The sequence below is a fragment of the Achroia grisella genome, unplaced genomic scaffold, assembly GCF_030625045.1.
Source record: "Achroia grisella isolate CSIRO2021 unplaced genomic scaffold, CSIRO_AGI_Agris_v1 utg782, whole genome shotgun sequence".
Taxonomy (NCBI): Eukaryota; Metazoa; Arthropoda; class Insecta; order Lepidoptera; family Pyralidae; genus Achroia; species Achroia grisella.
Window position 1 is genome coordinate 1,209,082 of NW_026713022.1, and position 15,302 is coordinate 1,224,383.

The following is a 15,302-nucleotide window of genomic DNA, read 5'->3' on the forward strand; positions in this document are numbered from 1 at the left end:
TGTTTTTATTCCTTACTGGACTCCTAATACTATTGCAAGGGTGGAGAATAATAAAATGCTCAATTTGTTACCTTTACCTTTCGTAAGAGGTCTCTATTTAGTTTGCAAATCAACGAAAAGAGGTTATTTTTATTCGTTTTAATGAAGACAAAATTAAATAGTAAACTTTATGGTTTATATTCATTACTTTATTTAAGTTATACTTTTTTTAAAGTTCTGTACAAAAGATGATCTTATAGAGTAAAGGTGAGCAGGTAGTATTATTTGTAATTTAAAGACCGATTTTTTACTAATGCCAAATAGTTATATAATTTGTTAATTTATATTTCGTCTATAATTAATTTCAGAACTTGTTATTAATGTCCTGATCGCACAATATTTGTCTGACCTGTTGCCAGTTTAGCACATTTTTTTTTATATTGTAAGGAGACTTGGTATATTTTTGCTGTATTTCAGTTGTAAGCAGTGAAAAAGCATTAGATATATCTTAGTCATCTAGAATGACAAGGCATCAGTTATATTCGTATCATAGGTGTCACATGATAACGTGATGTCCGTAGTTGTAGTTCATTTATATAGGCGACGGATACTGATTACCGTAAGGTCGTCAACTAGTTTGCCATTCCAATTACGTAAAAATAAATAAATTATCATAAAATAACAAATTCTTCAACAATTTTCAATAGAGGAAAGAAAACGTAAGTTCTATAATAATAAATCACGGTTATATAAATATTTCCATTTCGTTGTTCTATTCATAAACCAAACAAGGTATGTACTTACTTATATTAGAAACTTGGGTATAATGTTTTTGAGTTGTACATAACAAACAAGCAAGCTCATATCTTATGCATGGAAGGTCATTTCGAAGAACTCACATGGGAGGTCCGTCGAACGGTTGTTTGGAATCATACCCAAAACTTAATTTGGTATTTTATAGCCATTTCATATTCAAGCGTAGAAAATTTTTGTTTATTTGATTAGTTTTTGTTTTGTTATCAAGATTGTATATGTAAACTAGGCAATACCCGCCACTTACTCTGCTGTTTAGAAGGGCATGTCTGTCATTGTCATATTGATACAAACTATCTTTCAAATTTCATTAAAATCAATTCAATCGTTTCGTAGTCGAGAATAGTTAACAATTATACAGACAGACAGACAGAGATAGTGATGCGATTAATACTAATGGGTTAGGTAAGTTATCGTTAGCATTATTTTCGAGCTCATAGTTCAGAATTTGGTTTGTCATTTAATTAATTAGATTCTGAAGAGTTATATGAGAGTATGTAATCTCATATAGGTAGATATGAGAATAGTAGGTACAATGAAATAAAATATACAACAAATTATAGTAACATACATATATATTGTAAAAGTTCTCCTCACGTGAAATAGCAGGTGGCTAACAGAAATGGAATTGAAAACTTCGGTCTAAAATTTATTACAAAATTGAACTTTCAATGGAACAAATAAGTTTGGTCGAAACGATAAAGTATCAATAACAATCTAAAGTTCGAAAGTAAGTATTTACATGTAAAGAATATAACAAATTTTAAATTAAGAATACCAGACTTTACAGTGATATATGTGGGTTTCTGTCTCGCCTAATTCTGACCCTAATTACTTGCTTAGCAGGCTGTGTTTCGATGTAAATAATTTCATTTTACTACAATAAATCACATTGTTGTAAAATGAAAGGGTAGGCATAAAAATGTTGTCTTTAGGAACAACAACACATGAGATCACCACAGGTTTTGTAATGTCTTGTAATTCTAACAGTATTCAAGCAAATTACTATCTGAAGATATATTCCATGAGACTATATAAATGATAGTTTAATTTTACATTTAATTTGTATGTATTCCACGAGCTCGCATGTTTGTACATATATATACTGATTTTATATTTTAATGTTTACTGTTTTAGTATATTAATTTGCACCGCCATATTCTCTCTGATCAACGCGACTGTTGACAGGTAGAGCCATCAGGTAAGTCCGCCAGTTTTGTATGCACAACAATAAATAAAAACTCATATATCATATGAAAACTTATAATGATATTACTACTTTAAGTGGGACGTCGGTATTTATGAACATGGGAAAAAGGTAATCAATAGTCATTTTGTATGATGGCTATGTGGCTGGCCTAGTTCAGTGTCACATTATGCTACCTAGTTCTTCTGTAAGACAATATTCTCATATTGACAACTTCAGATCCGGTGCGCCGTCATGTTATTCTACGTAATGAAGGTAAAATAACCACCTTTCTATTATACACAATCAGCATACTCCTATAGAAATAATAAGTAACGAGATGTAAAACAATTCAGATTTTTTTATTATTTAAAGTATACGTAAATTTTAATTTAAATTTCTATCACTTTGAAGTAAAATAAAGAAAACGAAGATTATTTCTAGTGACATTGTATACTTGAATTATGTATTGCCCAGTATTATTGACAACTCTGCAGTCTTTGCATATTCTGTTGTTTCTTTTTTGATGTAAAAGAAGTACAATATAGGTATATAAAAATACAGCAAGTGCAGCATATTATATAAATTCAAAATTAAACGGACGTATTAAAAATGCGTAATTAAATATGTATCTTCTCTTCCCTTCTGAATACAAGAAAACTTTGTATTTAGAATTTTAGAGTGTTTTCTATTGTTTCAATTATTTTGTAGACATGACATTGTGAGATGTGTAATATATATTTATATTTTACTTTATACTATATTTTTTATAGTATTGGGCATGTTATGCGAAGGAACGAGGATCATGTCTTAAGGAAAGTGTACAATATGAACGTGGATGAATGGAAAGGGAGAGGGCGCCCTAAAAAAAGACGGATGGATTGAGTGAATGATTATAAGAATAAAAGGAGAGTATGCTCAGATATGACGGCCGATAGAGATTAGTGGAAGAGAATGATATACTGCACCGACCCCAAATAAGGGGATAAAGGCAAGGCAATGATGAAATGATTTTTTATAGCATTCATTTACACTGCTGTTTCTATACCTACTATAGATGTACATACATGTGTACAGTACCGTACCACATACCGGTTGGTTCTCGAACATGGACTCTCGATGTGGTATTGAGAGAGGCATCCGAGGAATCTGTCCTTCTTGGACTTCTCCAGCTCCAGCAGGTCCAGTTGTTTGTTGTTGATGCAGTACTGCTCTCGGAACTCCTAATATATAAGAAAAAACGTATTTTTTTATATGGTAGGTAAAGTGTTAATTTAGTTATACGACTATGCAACGGCTAAAAAATTCAGATGAGAATATTTTCTTCTTACATTTTAGAGCGTGATATATTTTATTATAGTGGAGTGTAAGTTTTTGAAGTTATTTATTTCTTGCCAACAATTTTTTTCAAGTGAAATAAAATACTGTAATACTTATTTCAAAGTTTGTAGCAGACTTTAAGTTTTTCTGTATAGGCGGCTAGTGTACTTTCAAGGTTGTTATAAAAGTATTGGAATATATTTTTTCTATAGTAAATCGAAAGAAAAAATATATTCCAATACTGCCAAGATTCAATCATCGGATTTCTAATTTTTACACAAATTTATGCGCAAGTGAAATGCGCTAAAATATATTTTTTCTCATCTGCTTTTAAAATTCAAAAAGGCTAGATGAATAAGAGATTCAACTCTTTGGGTTTTCTCAAATAAAGTATTTATATTACAGCCATTATTAATATTAATATTGCAACGAAACAGAAAATTAGGCTGCTATTTCAGCTTTAAGTTAACCGTAAGCTTATTTGGCATTTTAATATTATTTCCATTTTAAATTTATTATAAGATCTCTATTTCAAATTATACTTAATCTATTGCCCTAAAATCCCTATTAAATATAAAAAGGAGCTTTTGTACAGTTTTCTGTGTGGCTACCTCTCTTTACATTGTAAGTCATGTTCTCATGTGAAATATGGAAGTGGTACAGATCACAAAGACAGCAGCTTTGTTCTCAGAAAAGGCACTGTATATGAAGTTAGCCGGGCATGGTTACAGTATTCTGTCCGTATAATAGTCGGAGTGCTGAGAAGTAACTGAGCACCTTACATGAGCATATTACGAATATTAAGGCAGTGGACACATTCTATCAGGTGGCTCATTTGTCGTTGCAATTTAAATTATATAAATATAAAGAAAATAACAACCTGCTTAGAGTACATAGTAGTTCTGCTGGCTGGCCGCTCGTCGTTGGCCTTTTGCCACTTTCTGCTCGCGTTTTCATCCTCTGATTCGTAGCCTTTGGCCGAATGTGCTATATCAGCCTGTTAAAGAAAATTTAAATATAATATTAACATAACTATTTATTGAAATTACAAAATACAACAAGAGGGAGCTATGGCAGTGACATTAGTGTTCATTGATATATGAAGGAATGATAACTTAATCACCGGAATGGCAACGAACGTAAGCCATTGTCCAATAAATGAAATGGAAACGGAAGCAGACTAGTCCATAATCGATACATAGTAATGTAATGTAATTTAAATCCATGGTGGATTAAACAACCTGACGAAGTTTAATATTCTAATTACATAAAATAAAATAATTTATGTTATATATTATAAGTAATTGTAGAAATACACTTGTAGTTCTGCAATATAGCAAATAAGTATAACAAATTTTAACTAGACGAGTATATATATAGAGTTTTATGTATAATATTTATTTGTTAGAAAGAGATGTATAGAAACAATACTTGACTGCTTTTAAACATTCTTTCATTTATATTAAACTACATCACTGGCATAAGTAATAATTAAATGTAAAATTATATTCCTGAAAGGTACATTCTAGAGCATTTAAAGTATCGGTCTTACTTAACAAAGTGCACTTGCAGTACAATTGAAAGTCATTATAAACTGCATTCTTATTACAAAAGTACAAATAGTGCAAACGATATTCATAAGGAAATTCACAAAGAAAATGGATTCACGCAACAACAGCTCGATGTTTTATCGCTTCAAAGGAACTCGATAGCAACACAATTGCAAAAGTTGAGTGCATAATTGCAAGTTGACTGTGATCCTTTACATTTCACACTACGATCGACTCTCTGATATTGCGGCTTTATAAAGTTAGTCTACAACAGCAATTGTAGTACTAAGTTGCTGGATGATACCTTTTTTCCATATTATGGCAAATAAGCTGGCAGGACTTTAAACGAAAAGTGTTGACAATTACGTCGCCTGTATATTCATACATATATAAATGAACTACACAACCATAGATATCATGTGACAACTCTGGTGTCGCTCATACATTGCTATTATACTGACGTACAATTTATTATGATATACTCGTATGGGTATATATACTCCTATAATTTCATTGTCATATTTTTTTAACTATAATATAGCAAGTTGTTTGCCGGTTGTATTAGACAGAGAAGTACGACAACTTGTGTAAAGTCCAACTTAGTTGTATAAATATTTCCATCGTATTTATATTGACTACAGTTTGTAATAAAATGTAATTTTACTGAATATTTTGATGAATCGTCTCTTCTATTTTTTTTCTAACAACAACTAATGTTTATAGTTCATATTTGGACAACATTGCTTTTCGTCAATAATTTAATAGAAAAAAAAACTTGAAATTTGAAATTACAATACAGAAAAAATAATGTAAAATAGCTTGCATTTTTTAAGGACATAATTATTTACGGAATATTCTTATCGCGACATAAGCCTACTCCCCAGTATCAGTATATATAATACATCTTTGTTTTAACGTAATTTCATCATAATTATTCAAGTAGGGTAGCCAGATAAATAAACATAGAAAAGATTTTGATGTTGGTCAGACTCGAACTCGTATTCATTACTCTTCGATCCAAGTCTACTACAACATAAGAGCCAGACACTCTCATTAGTTCTCTTATAATATTAATCATCATAAAATTTTTTTCAATGCCATTTCATTATGATTTAACCACTAGCTGATAGCTAAGAGACAATTATTAAGTTCTCCTAATGACTCTAAGTTAAATGACTTTTCCAGACTTATCGTAGAGACTAGTTATAAAAGTTGAGTCGATAGTTTTCGCTTTACAACTAATAAAATGCTCTGGTTCTATGAACTTAGCTATGACATTAGCTTTCTGTGATCATTAAACCCTTACGCAATAAAAAAAGTAAGAAGTTTAATCACTTACAAGCACTTATAAGTATTTTACTGAGTAACAATCCTATAATGAATAAACTGCGAACAGATTTAAATAAAATTTGTACTAATAGGTTATTAGTCGTTTTACTATCATCGTGATTTATGAATATATCTAAGGTCAACTTCTAGCTACTGTTTAATAATCACTATTCTATTAATAATAATTATTATATCAATTATTTAATTGCGATAGATACGATGTCGCATATATCGTATCGTTAGATACTATTGTGTTTGGATTTTCAGTCATAAATCTGTCGCAAAAAATTATTAATTAAAATAAAGTTATGATAAGAATTATTCGAAGCGTATCATTAATTAACTTGTTACCGTTATATTTGTATTTCAAATTAAAAGAGGGAAAAATAATCTCATTTTACATTAAAATAAATGTTCTATTACTTCCTTGATCGCTTTAATTAAAAGACTCAATGTTTAAAACGAAACAATGAGTCTCCCTTTTATCTTATAGAGGCCAGATTAGATTTAATGTTTGTAATTATTTAAGTCGTATTCTAAATTTGTCCGCATTCGAATACTGTCACTGTTAGACATAAAATATTAAATAGAATATATTAGAAGTAGGTAACTACCTACTTATCCACTGTGTTTAATTATATGGATAATAGTGTTTATTGAGTGACAATGGAAAACAAATATTTTCCAGAAATACAAATTTTGTGCTTTCATTTATACTACAGTAATATTAAACATGATTACGACGAGATGGTAAATGGTCACCGAAGCTCGTAAACGCGTGAGCAACAGTGGTGTTACGTACAGGATATCGACGTTTAAAAAACCTTAATAATCCCTTTTTAAAGACCTCATGCTATAGTTTTTTTTATAGCATAAAGAACAAAAGAGTTTGTGGCAAATCTGATGGTAAGTGATTACCACCGCTCATGAGCACCTGCAACACTAGAGGAATTGTAAATTGCTCTTTTCTTGAAGGTTTCATAATCGTATGGCTCCGGAAATACAATTGCTGGAAGGATTCCATTATGTGTAACAAAATATTGTTAACATGGGTGTGTATATATGTGAATTCAAATATCTTGCAGCAAGTCAACAGATATAGATTTATTCTTTAAATTTAGATTCTACATTTATTGAATCTTATGTAAAGCATAAGATTCAATAAATGTAGAATCTAAGTAGATAAAAATGAAAGTTAATTGCACTATAAGGAGCACTAAAAATGCATTTCGTGTACTAGTGGATATTGATATCAATATAGTCATCTAGTAATGCGGTTGCACTAGTGTATTATCTCAAGTCCGTATGAAGCATAACCTTGGCTAGACTAGATAAAATAGATTTATCATCCTTAAAGAGAGCTCAAATGGACTTTCTAGGTATGGCAGTCTTAAAACAAACAAAATAAGACAAAATAGAGTAAGTTAAATTTCCTCGTATCATTTTTTAATAATTTTTTTGTATTCAATTTTCTATGCGGAACCCACAAAAGTTCAATTAGTGTATATATTTATAATAAGAATGAATGAAAAGTTGTTGAGGTCAATTTGCAAATAAATTTTAATTATACTCTCATGTTTGTTCTTAATAAAATGTCACATAATATTAATGTACGTGGAATTAATCTATGATTATGTCAGTTTCTCTAAATTTATTTCACTCACGGCTTAATACAGGCTCCCTATTCTCATGCAAATTTTAATTACTAGAGAATTCATGAACACATCAAAATATCTCAGAAACAATTTAAATATTCAGTTATTTTGAAATTATAAAACTGAATTATTAATTAGATACCTAATAAAAATACACGTATAATAGGTATTAATGCATTTAATAACAGACAGCTGGATAAACTTTTAACTGTTGAGTTCATAAAACATAAGAAAACAATAATAATATTAAAACAATCACATTTTTTGCATAAAGTCACTAAACCAAATATTTTAACTTCAGAATTCTGTAAAAAAGTCTTTAAAAGCATACCATTTTACAGCGTTATCAAAGTTTCCATCGCATCTAAATGAAATTGTGCCAGTCCGTTTCAAAATGAGCTTTCCCTTCTTTCGTAATAAACAAAACGAATACGATACGACAAAAATTCTTGAGTGAGAACGCTTTTCCCTAATGACAGACCGTAATATTAAATTAAGATCACAACAGTTTTATGACTAAACAGATTACAGAACCACAATAATAGTATTATTGGATCATTGTAAAGCTTTGATGTTAAGTTAAATAGGATTTTAAGTTAGACGATTATTTAAAAAAAAATGTCATTAAATTAAAAGGGAGAAACTTTAAAATATATTTTATGTGATAACAAAACACTATGTCTAAATTAACCACAATAGTTTCATGTCTAAAGAGGATATAGTTGATCAATAATAATATTATTTCAATTATTGTGAAGGAAGATTTGATGTTCAATTATTTTTAGAAATTAAATAATTATTTTATTTTAATCATCATAAAATTTGAACGTGAGGCCATTTTGAAGTGGTCTATGTAAGAATAAAAAGTTATCCTAAGGCGTAAAGCTATTCCAAAGAAATGTTAAATCAAGTAATATAGTTTTGTATAGTTTATAATCGAGTTACAAATGGAATTGTTACCGTTAGCTATTTGTAATATATTATTGTAACTATCGAACTAGATCTCAGGGGATTTTCTGTGTAATTCTGAAATTCAGAGATGTCTAGACATAGGATTAATATTTTTAGTATTATTAACATAAGAAAGCTATTTAAAGTTTTGTATAAGTTATTATTGGTTTGATAAGTTCGTAATCTAAAACAGGATCGAATTATATCCCATTTTAGGTTACTATGTTATAGTACTATAGTACTGTATTTGTACAAAATCATCTGCGTGGACAATTCAGTCTCACTTACTTTAATCTCGAAGTACTTTATAAGTTGTATTAAGGTTCAAGGGCGTATGGGCATGACACGTTAGTTCTCCGGAACAAAGGCAATGCACGAAAGGCAACAAGTCAAGAAAAATTACGACGTGATATCTATGGTACTGTTCATATATTATAGGTGATGGTTATCACATATCAAATATACCGAACAAAATGTGAGCACGTCAAGCGTTAAGTTCACCACAAAATTGGCAGTTGTTTTATATTCACAGTTGCCAACAGGTTGGTCTACAGCATATTATTTATTGGGTTTACATAATAAATATAGTTATATGAAAATCTAAAGAGAGGTCTTGTAATAATATTTTTTTATAATTCGTGTAATTAGAAAGTATTTTATAGATTTTATTGGTATTAAAACCTTTTTAGTTTAAAAGTATTACAATTAGATAATCCTAGGTTATTTATAACATGTTTAAGTGTTGCTGTAGATATTACGCACTTCATATATATTTGTATATACATATATATTCTGTGGTAGATTCTCGTGAAATAATTAAAATAATGAAGAATAATGATTATCTTCTCGAGTAATGAATGCATGCCTAAAAGCTTCGGTCGTCAACGGTCTTTCACATTTGTATAGTCTAAGTTAAGAATAAGAGTAACTTAAAATTTCTATTTCTACTTTTTTATCATAATAAAAAAATTACATCTTTTTAGCTACAACATACATTGATGTATTGTTATTATATAATATATTTTTATTAATAATGTTTTTATTGCTCCTGGCAATCCTTAATGGTGTAATCTATACTGTTATTATAACGCCAATGTGTTTGTCTTTTTGTTGCCTTTTTGCCCATAAATGTAGGAACATATGGAACTGATTTAACGCGAAGATATATTGAAATATCTTATATCGCAAAATAAACAGAAAGTGTCATAGTTACTAAAATTTAAACTACAGATTCGTATCCACTTTTTCATTCTCCTCTGTGGTTTTCGTGAGACTAATAAGCTCACCTGTTTAATCACGTGTGATTACCTTAAGTATATGTACTTGCATAATTGAAGTGTTTAATATTATTTAGTTTTCGTAATATAATTTAGCAACATCAAAAAATATTGCTTTTATATTAACTGTATTTTTAAATAGCATTGTCTATTCAGTTCTTCTCTTTCGTTAAAAATTATTCTACAAAAGTATTTGTACAGTGACGTCTTACAAATTTTCTCAAAATGAAAGTTCATATTTTAGGGTAACATAATCTAAAATTTTTAGCTCGATGCAAATCGCTTCGCGTTCATCGTTTGTACGTTTCACAACGACGGACACCTTGAGTTCTGAAATAAAGGGTTTTCACGAGTCTTTACGCCTCGGATGGAATTTCATTATAAGAAAATCGCGTTGCAGATGGTCCTCAGTAATACCTCGGGAAAGAAAAGAAAACATCTGTAGCTAGTAAAATTTATAGCCCACTTATTTCTATGTCCATTTTTATGACAATAACATTTTTCATTTGGGGACAAAGATTAAATAAAGAAGGAAAGTGTCTTTTTTAAGACGACCTTCACCAAGGGGCTACTGTAGAGTACATAGAATTGTGAATGACAGATTTGAAAGAAAACATCAAAAGAAGTGATATATTCCAGAATAAAAAGAATATTGTGTTAGAAAACTTGTTGTTATTTTTAGAACACAAAGAGACCTAAAAAATTTCTAAACCTCTATATTACTACACTATAAAACAGTTTTTATATTAATACTTTTAGTCAGTAATCGGTTGATATGTGGTTGGAATCGTAAGGATTTAATTTTAATATATATATATTTGTTTAGACTAGAGGTTGCGTATGTGCGAGAACCTCAAGAGGCCAACAAGTCGTCGTCGCTAATTCTTTTTTACATATAATGAAGGTTTTCTTATAGAATAGTATCAAAAACATACGATACGATTACGATACCATTTGGATTGATTTCTATTGTAAGTCAAGACGAAATTTAACCAAACCCACCATATACCACCAGTATACCATATTGACCTACAGCTACACATTTTATTGTAATGGTTATAATACAAAACCTGATCTAACTTTCTGTATACTACATTAGCCTGGTACTACAATTTCCAATGTAGAGGTCATAATATTAAACCGTGTTTTTTTTGGAGAAATCCTCATGGAGTGAGTTGATAATTGACATGACATGATTCTAACCCTACTATCCTCTGCTTGTACTCCGCAAGCATTTCAGTAAAAGCAGTTTCACCATTCCAATATAATTTACAAATAATGTTTTAAAATATATCAACACTTTTAGAATGCTTTTACTAGCAAATAAAAAAGACATAAATTTTGATTGGTACACATTATTAATATATTTATGTAAATAATCGAGTCTAAATACGAATAATTTTATGGTAAAGAAATATATTTACCACACAATTACTCCATTATATTAAATTTAATAGAGCAACCTAGTCGAAACGTCAAGAGAGGTGCTCTTGACGTTTCGACTAGATTGCTCTCGCCGTGATCACGAGCTGGAGTACAGCAATGTCAATCAATCAATGTCTATAGATGCCAGTAGTTTTTTTAACTACCCACACTATTGTTCTTGCAATGCATAACATTCACAGTATATATACATATACTTGTAAACCGATTTTATTTAACTTATTTATCACTGCATCATAACTAATTATTTGTGTTATTATTTATGATTTACCGATTAAGTATGTTAATAATGCGTAGAATGCAAAAATTTAAAAATTTAAATATTTTTGGTATTCTACAATTTCATAAAGGAACCTATTGACCTTCTAAATAACCTTGGCCTTCGAAACAATTCTATCCGTGGCCGTAATATTTTTTGTAACAAGCTTACAACCTTGTTAATTGGAAAGAAGGGGTCTTTTTCCTTTGTAATTTACTTTCCAACTCATACTTTTTGGAAATTCTTTATTACATTATTGACAAGGTTATGTAGCATTAATTAAACATTCCGACGATGGACATATGTTTTTTATTTTATAATAATGTAATATATAAGTACCTTCACTACTGTTATTCTGGATAGTGTAAAAGGGATTATTGTGACTGAAACACATATAAATTTAGATCTAAATGTTAACATTATACCCATACGGAATCTAAAGTGCCAGGGGTTAAGTCTACCGTGAGCTCTTTGATTAACTGGGTTTGTTATTGGTGTTTTCATTACCGGAGAGTTAATGTGATATATAAAATATTTTTTTGCGTCATCTATGTAGATTTGAAAGCGCCAGGTAGTCAAGCATACTACCACATCGCATTGTATTATCTTATATTATACATGTATTATCAATAAATTGTTTTGTATAAGCATTTTGTATATATTTAACAGTTAATGATGACTGGTAAGATGAAGTTAAGGTTAATGAATCTAATTAGATTACCAAATTAATATGAAACCTTTCTACGATACTACGATACCTATATACGTTTCTACGATAAACAAAAGTAATTTTCATTTGGACGTTTAAACCAAGCTCATTCCAGAGAAAATATATATTTAACAATAAATATCTGAAGGATCCTTTTTTATAAATCTAAGAAATTAAGAGGTATATATAATAATATGTGTATGTGTATATATTGATAATATTGAAATTCGATGTTCAAGACGAGGATCTATGATACATTTAACAAAGACTAACTGTGTCTGCAGTTTCACTCGCGTTAAATTTCAATAAAAAATATAGCTTATATATCATTCTGATGCATAAACTAAATTACTGCAAAGTTTCATCACCGTTCAGTAGTTTTTGCCTGAAAGAGTAACAGAGATCCATACTCAGAAACTTTCGCGTTTATAATATTATTAAGATATTTCTTAATAATTTTATGCCTATCTTAGTCTCTGTTTTTTAAAATGACTCCTCTATACATATAAGATGAGTATAGAAAATGTGTTACGATAAAAAAGGTATCACAAATACATGGCATTTATTTGTGTAAGTTGAATGCAACTTATTGTGATAAATGCAACATTCTAAACATTTAGATATAATTATATCGAATTAGAGTGTCTACTAAATCACTCTTTTAAAATGTTAGAGCTTAATATGAAAACATGTCTTCGACAAAATATTACAGTGTAGTAAAAGTAAGAAACAGTGAGATCGATAAGAATAAAATTTAATAAATAATTTAACAACATAGTGGTATATGATAAAAGAAACGTATAAACGTTCGGAATGGACAAACTCAAGTTCAACAAATAGAAACCCACTATCCCACCTATTGAACTTGTCTTCCCCGGATATAAAGCTCACCTGAGTAGAAACTGACACGCCTTCGCCGCCCACGCTGCCACCTGGAAAGAAGGTAAAAAGGAATGATATTTTTTTTCACTTTTCCTTATATTGATATTATAAACCTATACCATTACTTTACGCGACGAACAAGTTTCCTTGTTACGTATTTCACACGTGTTAAGGAAGTTTTTTGTTCCTGTATTAATATGAGATCAATATATATAGAAAATTATTGTAATTTTTGCTATAATTTTGGAAATATACTTCCTATTCATATCTTTACATTTTTTATGTCTAATTACTACAGACACAGATAACTTAATATTACTACAGATAATTATATAACATAAATCTGTATTTATTTGTACGTATTATATTTATTTGTGTTCTTACTCAGAGAGCAGTAGTGTAGTGATATAGCCCTTGGTAGCCCTTTGTGATCTTAGGTTCGAATCTCTATGAAACCAACTAATGCGTGGTAATAGTATTTGTTGTTTTACGACCAACTCTCTTTCGCCTTATAATATATACCATTAACAAACCGAATCCATAACTAAGACAACGGTGATTAATATATTATTCAATTTCTTACTAATTACGTAACAATATTTTAGTATTTGCGTAAGTATTTGCAGAAAATTTTTGCCAATCGTATTTGTAAATATAAATTCAGTATGCATCATAATTTTTTACTGTATTGCAGACGTCATATTAAGCCAATACTGTTGTTGCTTTTAGATAACAGTTGCTAAAGCCAGGCTTTCGAGTGGCTTTAAAACAGACAGTGAGGTTGATAAGCTCGGCCAATGTCATAAATAGAAGCCTTTCAGGAACGAATATGCGATTAAACGAAGGTGAATTTAAATATTATAAATTGAGTTATATTATATTATTAATACGTGGTGTATCTATATATATAGATATACATACGTGTATGAAAATATTATACTTATTATATATAATTTTATACTTAATCGATACTTATTTTTTAATCGTTCCCAAAATAGCGAATAAATCTTTTATAAAAATACGGCTGTGATGCAAATATAATATAAAATTCAGCAGATTCTTGTGAACTGAGGTAGCTAGCCGAACTGGATGGTACGAAAAGTAAAAAAATAATTCATAAGTGCCAGAAAATCATATATATATTTATAATAAATGAATAGGTAAATAATATATATAAAATTATTTACCTATTCATTTATTATGAAAAAGATAATAGTCGTATTTATATATATCGTGTTAATTTATAATTTTCTAAAATAACAGCAAAATAAATATGTATTATTATTCGCTAGCATAACTTGTTGACCAAAGATCAACTTAAAGGCTGAGTATACAATTTTGACCTAAAAATTAGGGCTTTTGATGTCAACCTTCCTTCACCTAACATGTTCTGTAATGTCCTAAACAAATAGAAATCTAAGGGTACAAGGTCAAGGCTACACAGTGTTCTCTTATCTGTGGCTAGTCAGTAAACATGTGTGATTTGGCATTACTATGATATGATATCATACCTTTTGTATTTGGCAACCCAAGTCTTGTCTCAATGGTACTATGTAATACTTTAATATTTTACACGATTCACACAAAATTTTAATAGTGTAAAGTTATTGTACAAAGCAGTGAAAAATTAATGAATGTTGGACGTTTATTTTAAAGAGTATAAGGCAAGTTTCTTGCTCATCCTTCTCGGCTGAATCTGCATTCCGAATGGGCGGCAGACTAAAATGAAATGAATATTCAAAAGTTCTTATATTAAGTTACTTTGCATAAGGCTATTCGGGATTTCTGTTTGTATGTGCTTTAATTTTATCTACAGTTGGTAATGGTGATTAGAGTTGATTCCTTTGAAAGGAAGCAAGAGCAAAAGATGTTCCTCTAAACATAAGTACATACCATAAATCAACCTGGCATATTTGGCAATTATTCCAGCTTCGTCATGGTTTGTTTTT

The 15,302-nt window shown here is 29.6% G+C and overlaps 1 protein-coding gene across 1 annotated transcript in view; it reads right to left on the reverse strand.

The window, feature by feature from the left end:
* The window catches only part of LOC131851315 (uncharacterized), a gene marked incomplete at its 5' end in the record, with an annotated part of 45,840 nt that extends 32,430 nt beyond the window's left edge, over nt 1-13,410 (reverse strand). The window contains 3 exons of the mRNA XM_059201802.1: nt 3,071-3,201; nt 4,179-4,295; nt 13,363-13,410. Coding sequence (XP_059057785.1) covers nt 3,071-3,201; nt 4,179-4,295; nt 13,363-13,410 — 296 coding nt within the window. The remainder of the gene's footprint in view (nt 1-3,070; nt 3,202-4,178; nt 4,296-13,362) is intronic.
* Between the last annotated feature and the right edge of the window lie 1,892 nt (nt 13,411-15,302).